The sequence below is a fragment of the Manacus candei genome, unplaced genomic scaffold (genome assembly GCF_025592945.1).
Source record: "Manacus candei isolate 608988 ecotype Guabito, Panama unplaced genomic scaffold, ASM2559294v1 h1tg000028l, whole genome shotgun sequence".
Classification (NCBI taxonomy): domain Eukaryota; kingdom Metazoa; phylum Chordata; class Aves; order Passeriformes; family Pipridae; genus Manacus; species Manacus candei.
The window spans coordinates 19,013,681-19,037,231 of record NW_026138076.1 but is presented as its reverse complement, the minus strand read 5'-3'; the positions used below and the strand labels follow the sequence as shown (position 1 = coordinate 19,037,231).

The 23,551-nt window shown below is 35.4% G+C and overlaps 1 protein-coding gene across 6 annotated transcripts in view; it reads right to left on the bottom strand.

Annotated features, from left to right (window-relative positions):
• The window catches only part of ASB5 (ankyrin repeat and SOCS box containing 5), a 40,497-nt gene that overhangs the window by 9,139 nt on the left and 7,807 nt on the right, over positions 1-23,551 (bottom strand). The window contains exons 1-2 of one of the 6 annotated variants that reach the window (XM_051790465.1): positions 18,238-18,275; positions 1,342-1,409 (exon numbers count right to left, since the gene is read on the bottom strand). The exons of 1 other annotated variant lie outside the window; for it this stretch is intronic. In XM_051790465.1, the coding sequence (XP_051646425.1) occupies positions 1,342-1,399 (58 nt within the window). In that variant the 5' untranslated portion in view covers positions 1,400-1,409; positions 18,238-18,275. Of the gene's footprint in view, positions 1-1,341; positions 1,410-5,005; positions 5,021-6,526; positions 6,638-18,237; positions 18,498-23,551 lie in introns of those variants that run through there. 4 more of the 6 variants (XM_051790463.1, XM_051790464.1, XM_051790466.1 and 1 more) reach the window with 4 other exon arrangements.

Here is a 23,551-nt window from a genome sequence, read left to right as displayed (position 1 = left end):
TTTTGAAATTCTTATTGTTAGTCAGAATAACAGCTAAAAACACCCACACATAAAGTGATTGGGATTTTAAGGGTTATTATACCACAAAAAACAGAGTTCAGAAATATTAAAGTGACCCAATTTTGACAAAAGAGAAGTACTTTCACTGTCATCCCAATAATCAGATAGATTTATTCTACTGTAGTAGAATACACCGATGTGTGTAATCACAATGAGTATTTGGATCAATGTTTTCCTTCTTCTGCAGTATTACTTGAATGAGCACTCAACTTGTTCTAATTCAAATGAATTAGATCCACTAAGTTCTCCTGCTGGCAGCTGTGAAGAATTCCTCAAAAAAAAAAAGATTTAAATCTGTATTTAGAGGTTGCTTTTTGTATTTTGTCTCCCTGTCTCTATATACAAGAACATGTCTCTCTCGACAGTTTATCCTGCTCAATGGGGGAAAAAAAAGCGTAACTAATTATATAGAAAAACATCCTATAAAATTGTGTCATGGAGTTTTTCTGTCCATTAAATACAATCACACTTCAGACATTTTTAGAGTCATGTATAAACAGAACAAAGATGCAGGTAGGATCTGAAAACAACAATTTTTCACCTTTCTTTCCTTCACCTCCTTCATTCTTGGATTGATCAGAAGAAGTCTGTTAATTACTCCAATGACATTTGAGAATAAAATTATGCCAGATCCCATTGTAACCTCTGTTTGGCACATAGACCTACCTTATAAAACTATCTTCATGTAGAGATATCTGTCAGCCAGATGTATTTAATGGTAAATCCATTAAATACAAAATGCTTGTATCATCTCTTCTGCAAATAAAATCTATAAGCAGAAATATTTTGTGCCAACCAAGTTTGGAGAAAAAATTTACATTCCAACTGATTGGTTGGTATACATAGTAATTAATTATTAAATACCACAGGGGTAAGAATAAATATCACAAATAAACATCAAAGGTGTCTTAAATTCTTTGCCTAGATTGTTGCCTTCTGCTAATCTACAAACTTACTATGTCTCTCACTTAGAAGGCATTAGCAAGAATATAAACAAGGACACTTTTTCATTCATTGCTGTCTGTAACAACACTATTAGCAAACACAGGCTATTCCAAAATTGTTAATATATTAGTTCCCTACTGATGTTGTCTCCGACAGATGAAGAATATAAAGGATCTCTAAGCCACATTAGTTTCAAGTTCTCTGATGTATAGTTTACCAGGAGGCCAAATTATTACAAAGCACTATTGCTTTGTAACCATTAACAAGAAAGATTAAATATATTCACTGTATTAACAAGTGAAGTTAAAAAAAAAGTTACAAATCATCATACAATACCTAAATCTCCATCTCCCCATGGCACTTCCAGCCAATTGCAATTATAAATCCTACTCATTTCTTTCAATCTGGAAAATAAAAAAAAAATAAAATAATAATAAAAAAAATCTGCTCTTGCTAGTTGGGCCATTCTTAATATACTCCAGCTATGTTCGGAAGGAGATCAGCAGCTCCCTGTAATATGAACTTTCACCCTTCAGTAAACATAGCTCGAAGATATGAGCGTGTACAAGTTGCCCATTTCTTTTCTCATGTTAAAGGACTGTGGCTATTTTTGTTAATTTTTCACATTTCTTTTTTATCATAACAACTTCTCAAAGTGCCAGTATCGGTGCATTTGCCTTCAAAGACAGATAACTGGAATTTCAACAAAAGAGAAACTCAGTTGATATGAATAAACTGCAGAAAAAACTCCCCCTTTCTAAACCTCATGTAAAGAGACAGTTTTATATCCTAAGAAATCAGTGTTACTACATAGATTTTTAAGGGAAGTACTGCCAAATGCATGTATGTTATTTTACTCATTACTCATATCTAGAAAAGAAATAATTTGAATAATACACATAATATAAAAGAATGATCTGAAATAATATTCTGAACATGTTTCAAATGCTGTTTGATCTGTATACTAAACCAGGGTTTTCTTTTAGTAGTTCACTATTGCCTCAAATATCTTCTAAAATATTCTTTGCTTGTTAAATTGGGATGTTGACAGCTATTCTCAGCAGTGAATACATAATTCTCAGTGAAAATGCTCAAAAATGGAGATTTGCAATTCTGACTTTGATCCATTTCTAAGTCATTAATGTTCTCTTTCTCACATATTCCTACAAAATTCACTCCTTTATATCTGCCTACAATTATTAATAAGTCATTCCTGCAGTTGTAATCAGAGTAGTAAAATACTAACTAAAAATATTTTCACAAGAGTCATTACCTTCAGTCATGCCATCTTGTTGTGTTTATTTCTAAAAATTTGTTTCGTCTTCACAAACAAAACAAAACAAAACAAAACAGCCTGAGTCACTATAAAAGGTACATTAAAAGCTGGACTTTCAAAAGAAGAACTGTAATGAATGAAAGTCTTCTTAGTGACTTCATTGAGAGAATATTTATACCAGAGCTCAGCACTTAAGAAAATTACTGCCCTAAGGCTAAATAGATTGTGTCCCAGTCCTCAGAAGAAGCAGTATCATCAAAGAAGAACTGAAAACAGAAGCCTGACACAGCTCATTATTGGGAGATGAGAAACAGAGTATTTGGAAAGTGTTGTAGCTAATATTTATTTCTGCAAAACCAACAAATGCTATTTATTAAGATAAGCACTGTTACCTTTTATTTCATAAGACATATTCTGAGTTCTTCAGTTTGTGGCAACTGTTGCAACAGACAGGATCAATAACTACAGGAGAAAAACTCTGCAACATTATAGTCCCAAAATCAACTGAGTCACTTCACTCCAGTTGTTAAAAGTGCCTGATATTTTGCATATGTAATTAAGTTCTAACAGATTTTTACTGAGGCACTATAAAACTATCCATTTTTTTAAAGCCCTCATAGGATAAAGAAGAGTGTCAACTACTTAACTGATATTTGATGTTGAAAACTATTGAAAAGAATCTTAAATCAAGCATTTAAAAGTTAAGAAATTAAATATGCATATACACAATGAAAACTTGATTGGTTCAAACCAGTATACTTTCCAGTGTTTATCATAAGGCAGACTTTCAAAATTTGGGGATTTCATTTCAAATGCAAACGCCAAAAATTTCCTACTCTTGAAAACCATACAAAGCAAATCTATTTTCCCACACAATTCTGTCTGTGATGCACCTGCACTACATGACCACACATCAGTTTTGCCATTCCAGTGCTGGATTCAATGAACAAGTTAGTATTCACAATTTTTTTGTATCTCCATATCTAGCAGGATCTCTCGCTCTTTAAGACATGCTATCCAAACTATAAACTAAGTATAACACTTAATTTTATATTCCTGTTTTCATGGTATCCTCCCAATAACAAATGAATACTTCAAGCCCCCTGCTGAATCTATCTTCAGAACATCATCCATTCACATTAATTTATAACTAACGAACCAAAAGACAGAGTTTTTGCTTAAATTGTAAAACCAATCTAATAGCTTATTTTTTTTCTGAGTAGTTAAGCATTTGAGGGTACACTGAAAGCACGGTTTAATTATGGTTGTGAGAGCTTTGAGCTTCTGAAATTTCAGCCTTAGATAATAACCATGATGAGCCAAGAAACTTTTAGGTTAGGTGACTGGTCTTAAAACACATAGGTGCCACAGCTAAGACAAGAATAGAATTTGCTTTTAGGGACATTAAAATGTTAACCCTTTTCCCCTGCCATACACCACAAGCTTTCTAACCTTTGCAACATACAGGAAAACATTGAGTGTATTTTTTCTGACTATAAACCTAATGCATTCTCAGAACACCATTCATCTCGCACATCAAAGGAGGCAGGGGCTTTGTTGAAGAGCATAGCATGTGACTGTGCTGTCAAATACTGGGTTATAATGCATTAGAGGGTCAAATTAGTGTGGCACAGGGAACATTTTGAGTGCCTTGGCACTGCAATTTAGCTTTTCAGGCAGAAAAATGAGCCACTGAACTCTATAAAAAGCCTAAAAAACCACAACAGCAATATCCAAACACAGCTTGTTTGGTTCCCAACAGAAGCAACATTGTGGTACATGAAGACAATGGCAACATCAGCAGCAGTTGCTGCTGGTTCTGTGCTGGGCCCTGCACACATGGGAAGAAGTTGTCAGGCTCCTTCTCCTGTCACATGAAAGCACAGCTACCCTCTCCATTGCTCATGCACAGTTTCTTTTTTCCATCTTCTTGAAGGACCAACTGTCTGGATATTTTTCTAGCCTAAAGTAGCTTGCAAAGTCTGTGTTTCTTAGCTAGAGTACCAAGGTGTAAAATCACATCAACCTCCAAATTCAGTAACTTGTTCAATCACATCAGATTTGATTTGAACATGTGGAGCAGCTGGTAATGTTTTTCAGCTGTTATTATTTCCTTGGACAAGTCATTAAACCAAAATAAGGGCTTTTCAGTCCCCTCCCCAGCTAGAAGGTGACAGGAAAGGCATACAGACATTCCGAGCCGAGTGCAGACTTTGGAGGATTTATGTCTGGAATAATTTTTCTTGTCAGTTGCAGCCTCAGCCTTAATCCAGACTACAGGCAATTTTCCCCAAGATGTGCTGAGATTTCTCAGTATCTTCCCAGTCTGCCTGAGAATGCAGCACAGGGCCCAATCCTGAGTCTTAAAAGCAGTACACAACTGTGCAGCAAAGCTGAGCCTAGTGTGTTGATTTTTCTCACATCCAGGATATTTTGGTAAAATAGCCTGGTTGTGGTCCCTCAAACCAGTAGGCCGAAGACCTTTTTCTAGTCTGACTACCCTTTCACCCTTCTATCAAATCTTATCAAGATATATTCCATCCTCACAAAACTTTTTGTCCATTTTCCAATCTGCATATTTAATTACAGACTGCACTGAAGTATGACTTTCTCCTCCTTTGTTCTGCAAGGGTGCCTGCAGAGTAAAGTCAGGTTTGGATATTTCCATGGAAGAGAACAGTAAGGGGGGAAAGAAGCATCCTTCAGATTTGATAAAAGACATACCTGTTATTCAAGTGAACCGCAACAACCAGACATCTCAACTGCAACAGAAGCCTCTCAGTACTTCAAGACGTCCATCAATAAATATATATACCCAGTTTGGCAATTGAAAAGAGGCTGTAAGTAGCTGGACCGTGTTAAGGTGAATTCTTCAGAAAATTTTACTTTCCATATTTTACTGTGATTCTCAGAATTTCAAAACTAGACTAATTGTGCCTAATTCTTTATAAGAATAGCAAGAGAGCCTAAACATCAACCACATCAAGGAGCAGCTAGTGCTAACACTAACAATACACTGTTATGAAATTTCCTTTCAGCCGAGAGTGAATGTCCTAGCTTTTTGGGAACTACTGACCTAACTAGCTAAAATATCCATAAATAAAAATTTCTGTAGGTCAGAAAATCTTAATTCAAACAGTGAACAACATGAGGGCAAAAGATGCTCTGGATATTAAAACTGATGAATAAATACAACCTTACAGTATCATTGCAGTTGAATGGTTACTTAGAAGATAAGAAAACTGGTGCTTAAATTCTTGAATATTGCTTAATTCTAAAACTCTAAGTACTGGAAATCAGCAAAGGTATTTTAAGAATAACTCTGAGTCCTATAACATATAGCTGTATTCTACATAGTAAATTCATAATTCCTTTATGCATATGAAATCACTCTTTCCTGTCTTCTTCTTTCTTGGCTATTTTAACATCTCCAGTTTTTAATCTTATAACATATTATCATGAATTTCAAGTTTGATTTCCTTAATTTCTTTTTTTGTCTCACTCTACACCTTATAACATCTTCAATATTAAATGGAATCATGATCACTCTCTTAAAAAAATTCCTCTTAGACTCTCACAATTACTCAATGCTCCCTTTTACATACTTGTATTAAGAAAAAAATTAGGAAATCATGGTACAGGCAATGGGAGTCCTAAACACTTCTATCATAATGGAGTTTGTTCCTCATTCCTGAAACTGTCAGTGATAAGCAACTTAAATACCTCCTCAGTACTTCTCTATTCAAAGCCTTACAATTATATCTTTGTCTTTAGTATCTTAGTAGAGGACAATAATTCTGTCACATGTAGTTCCTCTATTCCCTCCTGTTTCAGCTACCTATAAACTCTTTCCATATGAAGTTATATGTAAAGTTTACTCCTCCCCCTCCTTTCATTCCCCGGTTCCCTCTTGTAAACAATTAACCTTCAGTATCCAGTTACCTTGTGACAGGACAGCAAAAGTCAGGGTAAGTCAAGCCTTAAACTCTTGCATAAAACAAATAGGGCAGATAAACAAGAAACGGTATTTTTGATCAGCTGATAAGAGAGCAGAAAGAACAAAAATAGCTTCAACACCCTTCTGTTAACCCATGCAAGACAATACAGTGCCACTAGCATAAGCATGCATTTACATTACAGCTAAGAAAAAACCAAAAAAAACCCCAGTTTATAGCTAGAACATCATAAATTGGGTCAGCTTAGCATATTTCAGTACACAGTTTCTGAAATGGCTGCTATACTAACCTTGGCTGGTCAGAATACCCCAGCTAGCTTTCCGTTTGGCAGGACACTCCCCTATACTTTCTAGGCGTCTTTTGGGGAGATTCTGGCTCCTCTGAACAGCAGTGTTTGTTGTCATGATTTGTTTTTCGAGAACAGCTTGTCTGTCATTGGTGCAGGTACTCTGGTCTGACGAACATCCACAAATGAATTTCTACTACCTTTTTTCCTCCTTTCGCTTTTTCACAGAGGATCTTGCTGTACTTACTGTAGAATGGCTACAACACTGAAATCCATTCAGTAACATTTACTAGCTTGGACTAGTGACTACACAGTGGGGGAAGGGAAGGACTGCTCTAGCATTTTCTATTTTTAAAACAGAGAAAGAATCAGCTTAGCTACAGCACGAGTCTTAACTATTTACATGATTTAAATGGAAAGAAGGTGTTAATTTTTTAATCATTTAACACAAAAAAGAAACAGATCCATAAAGCTTAAATATTCAAATGCTTTGCTGCTTGAATACCAAGCAACCTAAAACATAAAACCAAACCTATTTTATCAGAATGGAAATTATTTTAAGAATAGAAACAAGAATTATTACTGCATCGGGCTTTACTTATATGTAATGTGCAGTTAAGAGAGATTTTGGAATTCAGGAGAAACCATGAAACTATGAAGCATTGCTGGGTTTTTGTGGTTTGTTTGTTGTTATTTTAAATTGAGAACAAATTATTCTACAAATATCAACTAGAAACTACATCCTGAATAAAAGCATGCTTTGATTACAAAAAAAAATGGTTATTTTGAAATTCTGATCCCATTATGAAAGTAAGGCTGTCGTCCTCTCACAAGAACCAAAAGTCAATATTTTTTTAATAATAACAAAATACCCCAAAGAGTACTAGAACTTTTTTGTCCATGATTATGTATTACGGTGATACTATAGAACAGAAATCTGCAGAGGGAACAAATCCATGACAAAATTCCAGCATGATTAAAGAGGACGGTGATTTCTCTTTGCTAATAACATGTTAAAACATTGCCTTTATCTTGCTGCCAGTTTCTTCTAGTATTTCATCACTATCCTCTTCTACAGATATAAAAATAGCCACTTTTAAATTTTTTAAAAGCAAATCAGCATTACTGAATTAGTGAAACTACTCTTTTCAGGTACCTGACAAAACTCAATCCCTAAAATATTGAAATAATACACAGGTATTTAATGACATTTTCTATATCCCTCTTGGTTTTCTTTAAGAGAAAATCAGAGGCAAGATTACAGTTAGATAGGGTGAGGGGAAGAAGGAGCAGCTAAGCTGCAAATTTCACCTTGAAATTACAGTGTATGAGAACTGCTTTACTTGGAATAGTGCTGCACTCTTTACAGAACAGAAGCAGGTGGGCTACTGCTATTCTCACAAGAGAGAACACAACTGCACTCTCACAAATGTTATGCAGCTTTCAGACACCTGTTTTCCTCAAGTTTTATTTACCTCAATGAACCAGACTATCTCACAGGTTGAAATAAACACTTCAACATTTTTTTATAGGAGTTTTTGGGTGATGTTGTCAGCTGAGACTGAAGCTGGGTCCTTCTACAGGAGTGGCACAAACCTGGAAGTCGTTCATACAACTTGCTTTCCACAGATATTCCAGCCTCCATTCTCTCTTACTAGTCTCAGAGGTGTGGCTTGCAGGAGCAAGGAAACCAGCAGGTACACAGACAGCTGCCATGGCTTCAGAGAGGAAAACTCCCAAGGGGGTCAGCATCACCTGCTCACTCTTGTCCAGAAAACCGCATAGGAACCAATAGAGTTAGACCACCCCCAAAATCTTCTTCCTTCAAAGCATGGGTTATAGGAAGAATATCTGTATTCCATAGACCTTTGCCACTCAGTAAGTTACTTTGAATACTTTGGAGGACATCAAAATGCAATGTATTTTCATGCTTTGAAGTAGGCAAAGTTATCCAGTTATCCAGTTCAGGACTCTAGAACTTTTCACTAAATTCTGCTAGGTACAACCATTCATCCTCCAGGCAATAATCATTAAAAAGTCCTATTAAAACAGTCCATAAATACAAGTTAGAAAAAAAAAGAAATCAACTGGAATTGTATTGAAAATATACTTGAGATATTAATATAAAGAGTGGATTAACATACAGTTAAACCTATGCAGTAAGACTGCAGAGTTTGCAATTTCACTTCTGACATCAAATTACTATGTGATCTTCCTCAAGTCAACCATCCATACACTGGACTACATTAGCTACAAAATAAAAATCAGTATCCCTCAACTTCATAAGGTAATTAAACTATCAACATTTGAAACTACCTGGACCTAGTCCTCAGATTCTGTTCTTTAGATTTTTCTCTATAGAAGACATTCAAACACTTTCAAAATCTGCCAGAAAACCTATAACAGAAGTCTAAGTAGATGTCCAAGCACGTAAAAAATACAGTTGACCATTATTTTACCTGAGTTGGCAAACAACCAATTAGGGACAGTATTTAGATTACAGTTACTCATGGAAGCAATGCAGCTACCTGCAAAAAAGTAGCCAGGGGAAGGGGCAGACACTACAGTCTATGAGTAAGGAAACTGGAGGATTTTACTGATGAGTTTGGAATTATAACCAAATTTAGCATACAGGCTTTAAATAAGCCACTATGTTACATTTCACTAACAGTTAGTTCTGTTCAACTTTTACAACGCAGGGGAAGAACTGTTAAAGAAAACCTTCAAAATCTTTTTTATCCAGATTTTTATGAAAAGAAACATCAGTACAGTTTCAACATTTCCATGTCAGCAAATAGCTTTGAGTTTAAAGGGGCAGCAGTTCTTAACAGGTGGGAATGAAAGTAGAAAGAAATTTTTGTTCCTCTCTTTCAGCAGGCAACTCATTCTATTTTCAAGACTATAAAGATGCAATTGTGGTAACACACAAAAAATGTGTTAATAAAACCAATAATACCCAAAACCTCCCACACCTTTCAACACATGATGTAGCCCAATGCAATATAGTCCAAACTCCTATGGAGTTACAGATAATATCTATCCTATAGATAGATAGTCCAATCTATCTTAGGAAAAATTGGACAGAAATGCACTATTTTCAAATGTCACAAATCAGCATTTTATGCGCAACTCTCTCAAGCTAGCCAAGTGATGAGCCACCTTGCTTCCCAAACTGTTCTGTACTTTCAGGTTCACTCTATTTTTATGACCAGGATTATTATGGGGTCACAGTGACTGCATGGAACGTGCCACACTAAATTCTGGAACAGGACTAGAAAGTGACTCTTCCTGCTGATGTGATCCACAGACTACGACCATGAAGGGGAAATGACAGACAGGCTCCCTGTGGCACAGTGCCAGCACCCCAAGAGTGGCCTGCCATTTGACATTGCCACAAATGAACCAGACCAGAGCTTGGACATTCCTCCCTGTAGGAGAAGCCAAGATGAAACATTTTTTAGAAAGAATAACAGAACTGTGGTTACTGACAAAACCAGCATCCTACAAGGCCACAACTCGCCACTGTTACACTCTGCAGTGCTGGCTCAATGCCAAAGAACTTAAATGCACCATAAAAGTACAGTGATAAAGTCCTAACAGCAGAACAGGGAAACGACTGGAACAACTTTTTTTTTTTTTTTTAACAGATTCTTGCATCAAGCCATATTTCCTCATAAGTACAGTGTTGGTATGTCATTAGCAGTCAACCAGAAGCTTAGGCATTATTCTGGTGTCACCAACCAGTCCTGTGTTCTCCACATCTTGACAAATACAGCATAGTTATAACAGATATACAGATAATACTTTAATGGTCATTAGTTGCTTATGCATAAAATGACATTTCTTTATGTCACTATAAGCACTAAAATAGTCTACTGCATACTCTTAATATAATATCATCACTGTCTCTTAGCTGGAAATCTAAATTATTATTATTAAGGTAGCAACAAGCATGGATGGTTAGTAATTTTCCTACCTCTTCCCATGAGATTTTTACAGTTTTTACACCTCATATCCTTGGATGCTGGAAATCATAACTGAAGACTGAAAAAAAGATTTAAACTTTTGATATTATAAAGGCTTTACCTGAGGCCTCCCAGAATTCAAATAGAGAACAATGATACATTTATTGGCTTGTGGATTCGCAATGTGTACCTGCCAGACTCTTCACGCAGACAGGCAGGGGTAAGCTAGCATATTTGCTAGTATGTAAACTAAACCAAATCACAGCAATCATGTGGATGAACCCAGGCAAATCAGTCACCAAGAAGGCCCGAGCTTCAGATATTGACAGAGAAGAAAGTCATAGCATGAAACCAGTACTGATCATGGGAGCAGTACAGGGCATTCCAGAGTGAATTTTCAGGTAATTACAGTGAACCAACAGCCACAGAGACCATATTTATTGCCAGAAAGACTCTAGATACGGCAAAAAGTAACATCCACTAGTGCAACAGATGCAGCATGCCACAATGGATTTATGACCACCCAGCCAGCATTGCTGCAGTCACTAACAGAGCTCAGTACTTAGGCATGCAATGCAATTCCCCTCAAGCCATTATCGTCTAACCCTGGCAGAAGTTCACTCACTTCTTGTCTGCATTGCAAATGTTTGAGAACATCCCTTAGAAGAGAGGAATGTGAATAGCAGAACCCTGGTCATAAGAAGCCTCTGGTTGAAGGAACATCACCTTCAGAGAGTTATGCTATTTTGGTCTTCCCCTATTGCCTTATGCTCCGCCACCGCAAAAAAGACCACTGCAGATGGTATGTCTTGTACTGCAGTTTTCTACAGCTTTTCTTTAACACCAGTTATTTTTTAGAGTTTTGCAGACAGATTGCTCCAGGATTACCTTTGTCTTATTGCTATTCACCTTTAAAACCCCAGGTTTTAAGCTACATCAGAGTTCATAATGTTTCGTTGTCTACTTATTTGAATTAATGAGCTTATTATTCATTTCATCCAGAAAAATAAAGAAATCAATTGATGAAGGGGATTTCCATATGAGTTGAGTGTACACATCAAGCAAGCCCATAGAACCTAGGTTGGTGACAAGTTAAGGTCCATCTTCAGAAAAATGACATTTTAAGGAGTCACACCTGAATGAAACTGACCATAAAATGCAGCTCATGGACCTTGAGTAGATCCTGACAAACATACAAGAGTAAAAAAACCCAAAAAGGAACCCACATGACAGGTTATCCATTTCTTTCAGGGAGGCATGCATGCAAACAGGCATATATATTCACTGAAAGTTTTCTGTAGCTTCAGAAATCTTCTTTAAGGTGAGAGATGTAAAAAATGTAAAATTTGAATGTAAGTGTAAAATGCTTGCCAACAGATGTGCTTGTTTTTTGTTGCTGCAAATATATCACAGTTCTGGCCATGCCAGTCTAGTTGCATCATATAACTCTCAGCAAAATCTCTTTAAGGTAGATTATGTTCTTCAGAGAAGAATGGTTCTGGTATTTTGCTGATATGTGGTGTCATTTGCTTCACTCTAAGCAAGTGTCTTACTAGATTTATTTTGAAGTATGACTCGTCTTTGGCAGTCATTTGTCATACGGGGCAAAGTTATTTAGCATACAAGAGAAGGTGATGAGCTCCATCAAAAAAACTCCTTCCATCTAAACTTTCAAAAAGAATATTCACGCTACCTTAAGCATTTTTACACCATTAGCTTACGTGCTGTATATGAAAAACAAATGCTAAATGTGGTGCCTTACACCAAGTGGTGTGGTGAATAGGTATGCCATAGAATATTCCTATCATTGCTAAATGAATCTCTATTGTATCCAGGAAGCTAGTAGAGGTCTTATATGGCTTTTATTAATAGAACTGTGATCTCTGTGGAATGCAAGTTGAGAAAATGCCTCATGCCTATCTTCCCTACCTAACAACTGTTGCTGAGTGACATTATCAATTGCAACTTGTTAGAGTAAAATAAACACAAAAATTGCTCTAATCATTCACTACAGTTCAAAACATAACCAAGCTTTCCAAATAGTGGATCGCTAACAGTGAAACACAGCATTATTTCCTATTAATGAGCTGTATTTAATGGACCAGTTTCTTGTGTCCATCCAAGAAGCGCTCAGTGTACAAGAGAAGGAAACAGAAGGCTCTATAGTATTTAGCAGTCTCATGATCCTGAAAGAAGATGGGGACTCAGTTCTGAAATACCACAACCCTGTGGATGTCTTAATTTAGCATAACTAGGAATAACTAGTGTACTAAGCTTTCCTACCATGCCTGGTCAAGGCAGATATAACAAAGATGGGTAGCTTAGAACTTGCTATGTTCATTCAAGAGTAGACTTTTTTAAGCCTGGAAGATATCAGGGCATATTAAGCTTCCAGTTCTGCAAAAACAGTATCATATATTTTGAGAAGCTATACTCAAATACTATAAACACAATTTCTGCTTTCAGATAACTTTCAAAAATGACTTTAAAATGATATAGTTATGCATAAAGTGAAATCCTATGAAATTTTTTGTGGAGAGATAATATAATTAAAAATAGGATATTAAAGAAAAATTATACATTGTCAGAACTACTTAGCTTGTGCAGACCCCAAGTATCTGTACATGTACATGAAAAGTTTTTTGTTCTTTAAGCTATATTAACCTCTGTAAAATGATTTTCTTCATAAAAAGGTTCCTCTTTATCACTTTCTGCTTCTAGCTAAACACATTTTGACAGTTACTGACTAACAGGTTTAATTTTGATAAAAGAGACAATTTTTGCCTTATAAAAAAGTCTATGAATGGGAACTATGTCTCATAAAGTTATCTGTAGTAACAAAGTATGGACTCTTCCATACAAACCAAGATCTTACCAGTATTTGTCAGCAGAGTTTATATCTTACAGACTCAAAATACCTGACAATGAATTAGTTCTTTAGATTTGATACACACACTTTGAAATCATTTCATATCATAGCACTACTACCTCATCCTAAATCAACTGAACTACAAAACTCATCTGAAGCTCCAACCCAGTGCTCATATATACAGAGCACCTTCAGTATACAACCAGCTAGTTGGTACAGTAGGAAGAGTCTAAAAGTCACTTTTGATCCTCCAGTTTGTATCCAGCAACAGCTGTACAAAAGGCTGAGTTATTAACTCTTCACAGGTCTGGAAATACTGTGAGAGAAGAAATGCTACTGTGCAGATCAGTATCATGGCAGATAGCCTGCTGAGGAGCTAAATATACCCAAAGTTAATTTGCAAGTTAGTTTATTTTTGTATATGTTTGTAGGGCACAGAATTTTAAAATGGAACTAACATACATCTGCTATGATTTTTTTCCCTTAAGAAAGTAATTAATAAAATGCTTACTTTTGCAAAATTTTTAGTGCAATGAATATATAAATGTTCAGTTCAACACAATAAAAAAAAAGAAACACTAGGCACCATAACCTATTTACAACACAGCTCTAGTCCTTGATTGCAAAGCATTTGGCTCTAAACAACTAATCAGTCCCTTTCAAATCAATGGGGCAAGTGTATATGAGTGTTTACAAAATTAGTGCCAAAGTTAAAAATAACCCTGCGAAAGGGACCTATATAATAGAATGGATCCCTTTTTCATTTAATTCTTTTATGGTAGTAATACCACTGACTTCACTAAAAAAAAAAAAATTTTGATAGCTTATTGGACATGGGTCTTTAATTTACTTTAAGCAAATGTAAAAGACTGCACAGTTCTGTCCTGTATTTGGTGCTATTCAGGCTTTTATTATTGTGAATTCCAGAATACTGTATTTATTTTTATCCAATCAGTAGATGACACTAAACTGCAAATGCTGCAACTGTTCAGAGGGAAACAATTCAAAACAGACAAGTAAAATGGAGAAATCGTCTGATACCAAGAGAGCATGAAGTTAGCTGAAGACCAGTACAAAGTATTATTCTTAGAGAGGAAAAAGCAAATGCACAGTACAGCGACTCTATTGTAACATATGGTTATAGGCTACAGATTCTACCCATAATACTTTACTGAAGAGGGGGCAGCATCATTCCAGGAGGTATTACATAGGGTATCATATACATGGCACGTGACAAAACTGTTCCACTTCTATATAACTAATAGTTCCCCTGGTTATGCTAATAAAATCTCAGCTGGAGCACTCTGTTTAACATGAGGAATTAGACATCAGTAAAGATGTCTGTGAACTGTATATGAACTGGCACAACTCCAAAGGAGAGCAACTGCAGTAACTCCAGGACTTCGAAAAAAAGATTTAGAACAGATTAAGTTAAATCCTTCTTTATTCTAGAAAAGACAAAAATGGTAAAAGTAGGAAGATGCATGATAGTAGTCTTTAAATTGATTACATCTCATACATGGAGAAAAAGAAATACATTTTAAGCATTTAGTTTGCAGGAATAAAGATTTAGGTAGGTCTTGGGGGAAGTAGGAAGCAGTCCAGTGAGGAGAACAGTAAAAACTGCAACTGGTTGCATAAGGATGCTGCAGAAATCACTATTAGTAAGCATTTTAAAAACAAATGAGTCAAACATCTTCTGGATAAGTCATGTATATTTGATCCTGGAGCATCCAATTTACCTCTAAAGGTACCTTTCAGCTGTAGACGAGAAAAGTTTTACTCAGACATCATTTCCATAAACAAATTAATGTTACTTATAATTAGTAGAGCTTTTATATGCACTTTCTGGCCTTAGCTGATGCTGAACACTGATCTAGTATCCTATATTTCAATGCCCCATAAGCAATATAATAACTTTTAATTAATTAATATGGTACTAACCAGTTGTTCACATACATGTGAGATCCAAAGAATAGATTCAATTAGAATAGATTGTTGATTATCGAAACTAGAGAGAAAATATTCCTGAAACATTAAAGAACAAAGTATGACCTGTTTCACTACTAATATGTAGCAACAACACCATAGTAGGCAGATGACACACGTAAAGCTGCCTCCTTGTATTTAATAAAGAACAAGTCACAAAACAAAGCAAATCAGGCATGAAATGTGTGATCCCTGGGCCTCAAAACCTGAAACAACCCATATAACATCAGTTTGATGAAAGGAGTTCCACCAAAACCTACTGCTCATTAGCTAAAACACCCTCATAATACAGGCTTCATAAAAGAAAGGTTTATTTTAACTTAAGAGCTCAGTCTAGCAAGTAGGAAATAATGCCTGTGCCTAGTAACACATTATTTCCAAAGGCTCTTTTTGTCTTTAAAATTATAGCACTCTGCCCTAGACAAGCATTATAGTAGCAAAAAGTAATTTTTTACTATTACAGGCAAACTGAAAATACCAGCACTAACAGAAATCTGAGAGTATATAATCAGGTTAAAACTAGAAAATGAAAAGTAACATTTCCTCTAATTTGAATTACTTATTGAAACATTATAAACTTCAATTAGCTAATGATAGATTATGGGTTAATTTTCTATTTTGGTGGGGTTGTGGTTTGTTTTTTTTTTTTCCAAGCCTTCTCTGCTGCTTAAGAAAAAACACAGAATGGGGTCACTAATTAGAAGGATATTCAGTATTTAATTTTATCATGCAATATTTCAAGCTGTATCTTAACGTTACTTACTGTACATCCTTCAGATATTACTTTTAACAGGATATTTTTTACATGGTATTGTATAAACTCTACTGAGGTATCTCTGTATTTCACAAATACCAACAAACCAAATCCCACAACAAGGTGTGAGTTGAGACAGTAGCATAGAACAAAAGTATAGAAAAGACAAGATATAACAGTAATTTGAGGAGACTTATTTGCATCCCAAAGAGCAAGGACTGGTCCTGTTAATGACAACAAATGGATGAATGTGCTTCAAACTGTGACAAATCCAGAATCAAATACTGCAAGCTGGGCAGTGAAAAATGAAGACACACAGGTGTCAAACTTTAAAAAGTAGAGTTTAAGCACAAAATAGTTGCATTAACTATTTTCTTTTAATGAACCAAGCAGAAAACCAGAAACTCTGGGATTTTTGAGCCTTTAAATCAATATAAACCTCTGCTACCTGACCAAAACAGTAACCTGAGTGATAGATTTTCATCTTTTGCATGAACCAGCTACTATAATGCTTATTAATAATTTATTTAGGGATAATAGATTGGACATTTGACAAATGAATAAATTAGACTCCTGGGTTCAGCAACAGGTAACATTGTAGAGACCATTTTACTCTCCAACATGATGCATATCATTCCTTTCCCTCTAGTTTTTCCCAAGTCTTTTTCCTTCCTTACCCAGTTTCTGTGTCAGTCTTCCCATAATGAGCTGCCTTAGAATAGCCAGCAGTTTCTGGCAAAAAATCTTGATTTCAAGTGAGTCCTTCCCCATCCTCTGCAAGTATTTCTGCCTGGGTTCTTCCCATCTTACTGTAGTGAATTTATACATATACACACACCCCCTCCCACACATATATCTGCACATATACACACACAAATACACTGCATAATAGTTCAATTGGTGTTTTTAACATACTCAGATATAAAACCCCTGCGTTTCAGAGCTTGTGCAGAAACACGATATAAATCCCTATTGAGTAAATCTTCTGCAAAGTAAGCTAATTCCTGCTTTAGGATTTAAGCCTCTCTGTCTGGTTTGCAAATCTTAACACACCCACAAAATGCCTAGCTTTCGTCCCAACATTGAAGACTGAAAACATCGGGTTTGAAACTGTTTCTGGCTCATTTCTATAGCTTCTCTTTTACATCTAACTCGGGCTGTTTCTTCATGTTCATGGTACCTAGAGATGAGTGGTAAAGGTGGTTAAGAGGCAAGATAAGTCTTCCTGTTCCATTGCCTAACTCAAACTCGATGTCATCCCAGAATACAAGGAACAGCAATAAAGATGAGCGAGCTAGCAGGTATCCCAAGCTGAGCAAACCCAGGGCTCAGTCACGCACCAGGATTCCACAATTCAGAAGAGATAGTGTTCTGTAACCCACTACAGGAACTGAATGAAAATGGCTCATTATAGATGAGCTTGGTGCAACAGTAGTGCCCAGCACTGCTAAAGTTCTGCTTGAGCAAACAGAAGAAGGAATTTTCACAAGAGCTTTCAACCCAGAAAAATTTGAAGGGTTCCCATACAGATGCCCAAAACCTGACCCTGCTGAAGAGTTACTAGGCTTCCTGATATGTGCCAGGACACTAACTTATTCAAAGTATAGAAGGACCATATCTTCTCAAATAAATTACTGTAAGAAACTTTTACCTTAATCAAGAAATAATTCTCAGAAATATTTGGACTAGTTTCACTAAAGGGGTGCAAAACAATCATATGCCAAGCATGGAAAATTTCAACCATGCATGGTAAGCTGGGGAACCTGAGGAGCAATTGGGAAAATAGTCTTAGATTGGGAAGTATTTGGCAATCTTATTTATATACAGTCATCTTAAGTATAGGCCTCTCTCCTAACAGGACATTGGCCATGATACCTCAGTTTTACTCTGAACTTAACATTACCCTAAAAATAAAAAATAAAAAAAAAAAATAAAATAAAAAAGCCTAAATAATCTAACAATATAATTTTTGTTCTACAAAACGTAGCAAGAACTACAGAAAAAACCCCACTCATACATATATATGACAAACTGAATATAAAATGAGGCTAGCAGATAAGTAATTACCTGAAACAAAACCCCACAGTAACAACAGAATTCCCAAACAGTAGTGATAAGACAGTAAGTACAAATATACCTTGTCCTTGAGGAACTCCGTAAAATTCAGCAGCTATCCTTGCTGCTTCCTTACGGTTTCCCTTCACAATGTAGAAATGGCTAAGTATAGCAAGGCTGATCTTCACAAAAAGTTTAAAACAAAAAAGTGAAAGTATAGTAAAGTAGACATTGGATAACTGCTGTGCAAAAGGGCGACTTTCTTCTATGACAGTCATTGCTGCAGCAAAATCTCTCTCAGTGTTTGGGTCAGGCTCTCAAATGTGTTGATAAGATCATATGGCTCCAGCCATGCACTCCTGGGAACAACTGGTCCCAAGGAAAGAAAATATCAGCTGGTCATGATGCCTGCTGCTCAAAATATGACGATTATTTATACTGTACATAGTATTGAGTTCACTACCGCTACTGCTAGTCTGGTGATATTCAAGTGGGATAGCAAGTACCAAGATCCTGGATGTACTTATTCCACTTAAAAGGTCTATTGCATTCCAAATTCTGCATTTCTTATTCATTTATTTACCCTATTAATACATTTCAAAATACACCTTCAAAAGTATTATTTTTAAAACCTGTAACTTCAGGTACTAAACCAGGTAATCAGTTTTTTGCTAAAATATGTTCTCCTGTTGCTTAAAAATATGTTGCTTTTTTGTGATACTTCAATTTTATGTTACACTAACATTTTTTTCTTATAAAACTAGAACCACATCAGTAAATACTTGAAATACACATTAAACAGATTAATATCTTCCGGCTTTGACAGTTTCTTATTATTTTGCTCAGGCTGAATGAAAGCATCCAGTATACATAGATTTTAGCCTTATACAAAAAACAGTATTCAGAGTAGATGATATGAATCAAACATCTAGATATTTTTATGTATAATACCTTGGAGCATCTAAAATTAAATTAATTAAAATGCAGTGGTAAATACACAACATGGAAAATGTCTAATATTTACGATACACATTTCATTGTGTTGCATCATATTATTTTAAACCTATGACATGACAGATTTCATTTTTTGGCCAGTTTTAGAGAGGGGAATCTAGATTTCTCAGATTTTTTAAGAATTCATTTGCTTATATACCATAAAGTTATTACTCACAGTCATCAGCAGTCATGCACAAGTTGTTCCATTAGTGTGAATAGTTGCTGAGTTAATTGCTGAGCTGCAACATGATACAAACCGAGGAGCTGAATATCAGAACTAGATGCCTATGTGAACTATAATCCTAAAGTAAAGAATCCTGGTAGCACAAGAAAGGGTCCTGTTCTAAATTTTTATATTTCCTTTTAAATAAAAGAAACAGTGTCTTGAATTATAGCTTAAAATACTCTACCCATAGTAATCCTAAATTTTTCTATTCTATCTGGGATTCTCTTGTTTGGTGGTCAGAAAAAAATACTTTAGAATGTTGGCAACTGTCCATCAGGAACAAAGAGTATGATCCAAATGTCACTGCATCCACAGATCCCCCTGACTTCAACGAACAGCATAGCAGATATTAAGGATATAAAACAAATTCGTATTCTTGAAAGAAAAGTGGAAAAAATGAGACACTACATCATATAACTCTAGGAGTAATTTATTAGAGTAAGAAACTATAATGTTTTCTGGTAAATACATTAAAAAACCCCTATACAAATAAAGAAAAGACAATGATAAAAGGAAATGAGCTCAGAAATAGATATTGAGATTTATAACAGACAGGAACTGAATTGTGGTTACTTTGAGAGAAACAGGCATTCAATATTTTTCTTTGAAAAAAGTTAATCTACTTAAAAGTCAATCATAACTAGAAAAGGTAATTAAAAAGCAGTTTATATATGCAATTTTTTACTAAATTTCATTTATAGGCGTTTTCTCATCCAGCCAGAAAAGAAACTGTTTTCCTCATACCATTATTAGAAGCGGGAATGAGTACTTAAAATGCCAAATGAAAATCCTTGTTTATATTTGGCACATTGTTATCTGACACTGAATTGAGGTGTCATGTTTTCCACAAGGATAAAAGGCATTATGTTCTGAGCTACCACTGCCAATTTCCGTTTCAATCATTAATAGAAGTGGTATTTTCCCTAGTAACACACTCAGTATTGGAATTTCTTACTTCTTCCATATTTTTACTAGTATTATTACGCTTAACTTGATCAGTCCACAGAATTCCCCAGCCATTTTAAGTACCTGTTTTAAAAATTTACCATGCAGAATAAGAAAAAAACATAAAAACCATTATGTTATGGTAAGCCTTTTTCTTCCTTACGGTGTTTTACGTGACTCTTTTTTCTTGACTTCATATTGCGCCATCTAGTACCTGTGCTTTCCCATCTGGACTTCTCCCACGTTTTGTTAACCAACAAAATAGTCTTTCTTTATAGGGGTAAAAATCCAAATAATAATTACTATAAATAACAGTTGGAGTTAACAGGAGTGTTCAGAGTTCATCTTCCCCATATAATACTGTTTCCTGTTTCTTATAACAACAGTAGGTAAATCGCTGAAAATAAACTTCTCAGGTTTTAGGTAGTTTCCTTCAGGTTGAATTTTTCTGTAAAGGTTCAACAAAAATAAGTTTTAAAAAATCTTCAAAAATAAGGCTGCATACGCATTTAATATTTCATAAGTGATGCTTCAAATAATCTGACAGATCTGTAAAACTGCTTTTAGGGACAACATGAAAATTGACCAGGAGGGTTATTCCTGTATCAAGGCTCGTCTTCTATCCTTTCAAAAATTTCCTTCCTCAGTGCTAAACTACATGAAGATGAAAGAAATCCTGAGTTTTGAGAATTTCAGTTCACACATAGTTATCAGAACCTGGTAAAATTACTCTCATAATATTTCCTTTTTTTTAGAGCTCTATAACTCTTATGTGCCAGCTTAACTGGAAACTCTCTCAACTGCACAGGACAACCAAGTCTATTCTAATTTCAGGTTACTAAAGTGCTACAGAAATTACCATTACAGCTTGCTGGCAAACTGTGCTGTGAGGCACCCAGTCATGAAAACTGAGCAACTGTTCAGATGTTAACGCCCACACGGCATTTTGGAAGAACCAGCAATGTGAATACTGAGACCTGAACACAAAATAGCTGAGAGCAAGCCCATGCAGACTGGGAAAGCCAGGAACAGAAAGCTACAGCTGCTGCAATAGAAATCATAAAGTAGAAGCATAGGTAAATAAATAAAGGATCTGACAGGCAATGTGATGCCATGAAGAATTTTCTATTGCACAGCAACATGAAGTGACTGGAGTTGGGTCTTGAAGCATTGCAGAATAATGAAAACTTCCAAGTGGAAACGCACCACCAATATACAACATTATAAAAACATCAAAGAGTTTGAAAAGAGCAATGGCTTAATCTGGATGTTGACATTTCCCATATAGTTTTGACTTTTGGGAATGAAATTTCTCTGCCTCGATTTTTCACTTATAAAATGGGTAGTATTCTGAAGATGACTTTATCGCTGTCAACAAAACACTCAGATATCCTGATGAAAAGAATATTTAAACTAACTAGGTATCTAATAATTTTTATTTTAATACAAAAATCAGATAAAAAATCTAAATAAAAGGAAATATTGAATGTTCATTCACTTAAGGTCTACAAAAGGTATAGCAGGTAAATTATTTTAGCATTTAGTGTTTTATCATAGCAACAACCTGTAACGGTCTAATAAAGCTATCACAATCCCAGATATAGAGGCAAAAACTGGAATCATTTATTGAACACACAAGTGCTATTTAAGGGTCTTGGGGGCTTGCATGCTAAGGAGGAGGCAAGGTTATTCCAAGCAGGGGATTCCACAATCTATTAGCATTTCCAGTAACAGAGGTGACATAAGGGGAAAAATGGATTTACATTTCTCGGATACAGCATTTACATTTTGGGGAAAAAGGTTTGATATTTCTAGTAATCAGGGTTACATTGGGGAAGGGGGATCAGCTTTACCCAAAAGAAGGATTTACACAGGGAGGGAGAAAACAATGGGATAACTGATAGCATCATGCAAAGTCTCTCTACATCCTGCTGGGGGAGATCAGGACAATGGATCTTGTCTGGTCTTTTAGATGGTGGTTTTTTCCCCAGCCTCTGTGGCCCAAGGTTTCCTGTTTAATCCAAGCAGTGCCTTTTCTGTTGAGATCCGAATTTCAGACTGCAACAACAATCTACACTGCAGATAAACAATATTTGGATTATTTTTTTTGTTTAAGAACACAGTAATACTGTGATAGAAAGGATACCCCTAACCTGACATACTAGCACATTCCCAGCAAATAAAACAAGAACGACGTAGTAATTTCTCTGCTATGCTTCTCCATTTCTTGCAATTAAATATTTAAATTTTAAAACCACTTAATAAACTTTAAATGCTGGAATTCGTGGCCTTAAAATTCCTTTCTAATGCAGCTTGGTCAGTTATCATTTCTAAAGAACATAATGAATATAATCAAAATAGCAATACTGCCATTTATAATGACTTTAAAAGCGGTTCATTTCAAACTCCAGAGCTCAGACCAAGTAGCCTGCCCTTTAACACCTTGCTGTGTAGTGGTCAAGTGCAGAAAGAAAGTATTCAGCAGTCACACCTGTTTATGCTAATTCAAACTGTCCAAAATCTAGCACACCATTTATCCTCAACCAATAATTTTTAGAAAAAAAGGATGCACTACCTTCTTTCATTCACAAACTCTTTATTTCAGTCTGGCAATTTTTTCTCTATGCTTTAGCAGACCAGTGTGCTTAATTTTCAGTAAGGCAAGACACACAGGAACAATAACACAACTGATAGACTATCTATTCTTTGAAGACATTTTTTTAATACTAAAGACTGTAAAACCCTTAGAAATACTATTTCCTTACAGCATATGCTGTGTCTTTAATTTTGGAAAACATATTTACTTTTAGATGAAGGACTCAAAAATGCTGAGAAGCATGAGCTACTAAAAAGGAAATGCCTATTTCAGAATGAAAAATTACCTGCTTAGTGGCCCACTGATTTGTATTTTAATAGGTGTATGGGATGCTAATCCTAAAAATTTTACCTGACTCCTCTGAAGTTACTGAATGTTGTTCATGTCATTTCCGTCTTCATCTGTGTTAAGCAATTTTTTCCACTATTTTCTATTGAAAGCATTTGAACTGAATAAATCTAGGCTCAGAGGAAGTATTCTAAAATGTATTTCCTCATTATCCAAAATGTTACCTTAACATTGAAGTTAAGACAAAAGGCAGACATACCATCAAACAATAATAAAAAATATTTAACATTCATTTCAATAATTAATTGAAAAGAATTACGTGCTCATTCATAAATTAAGTATATT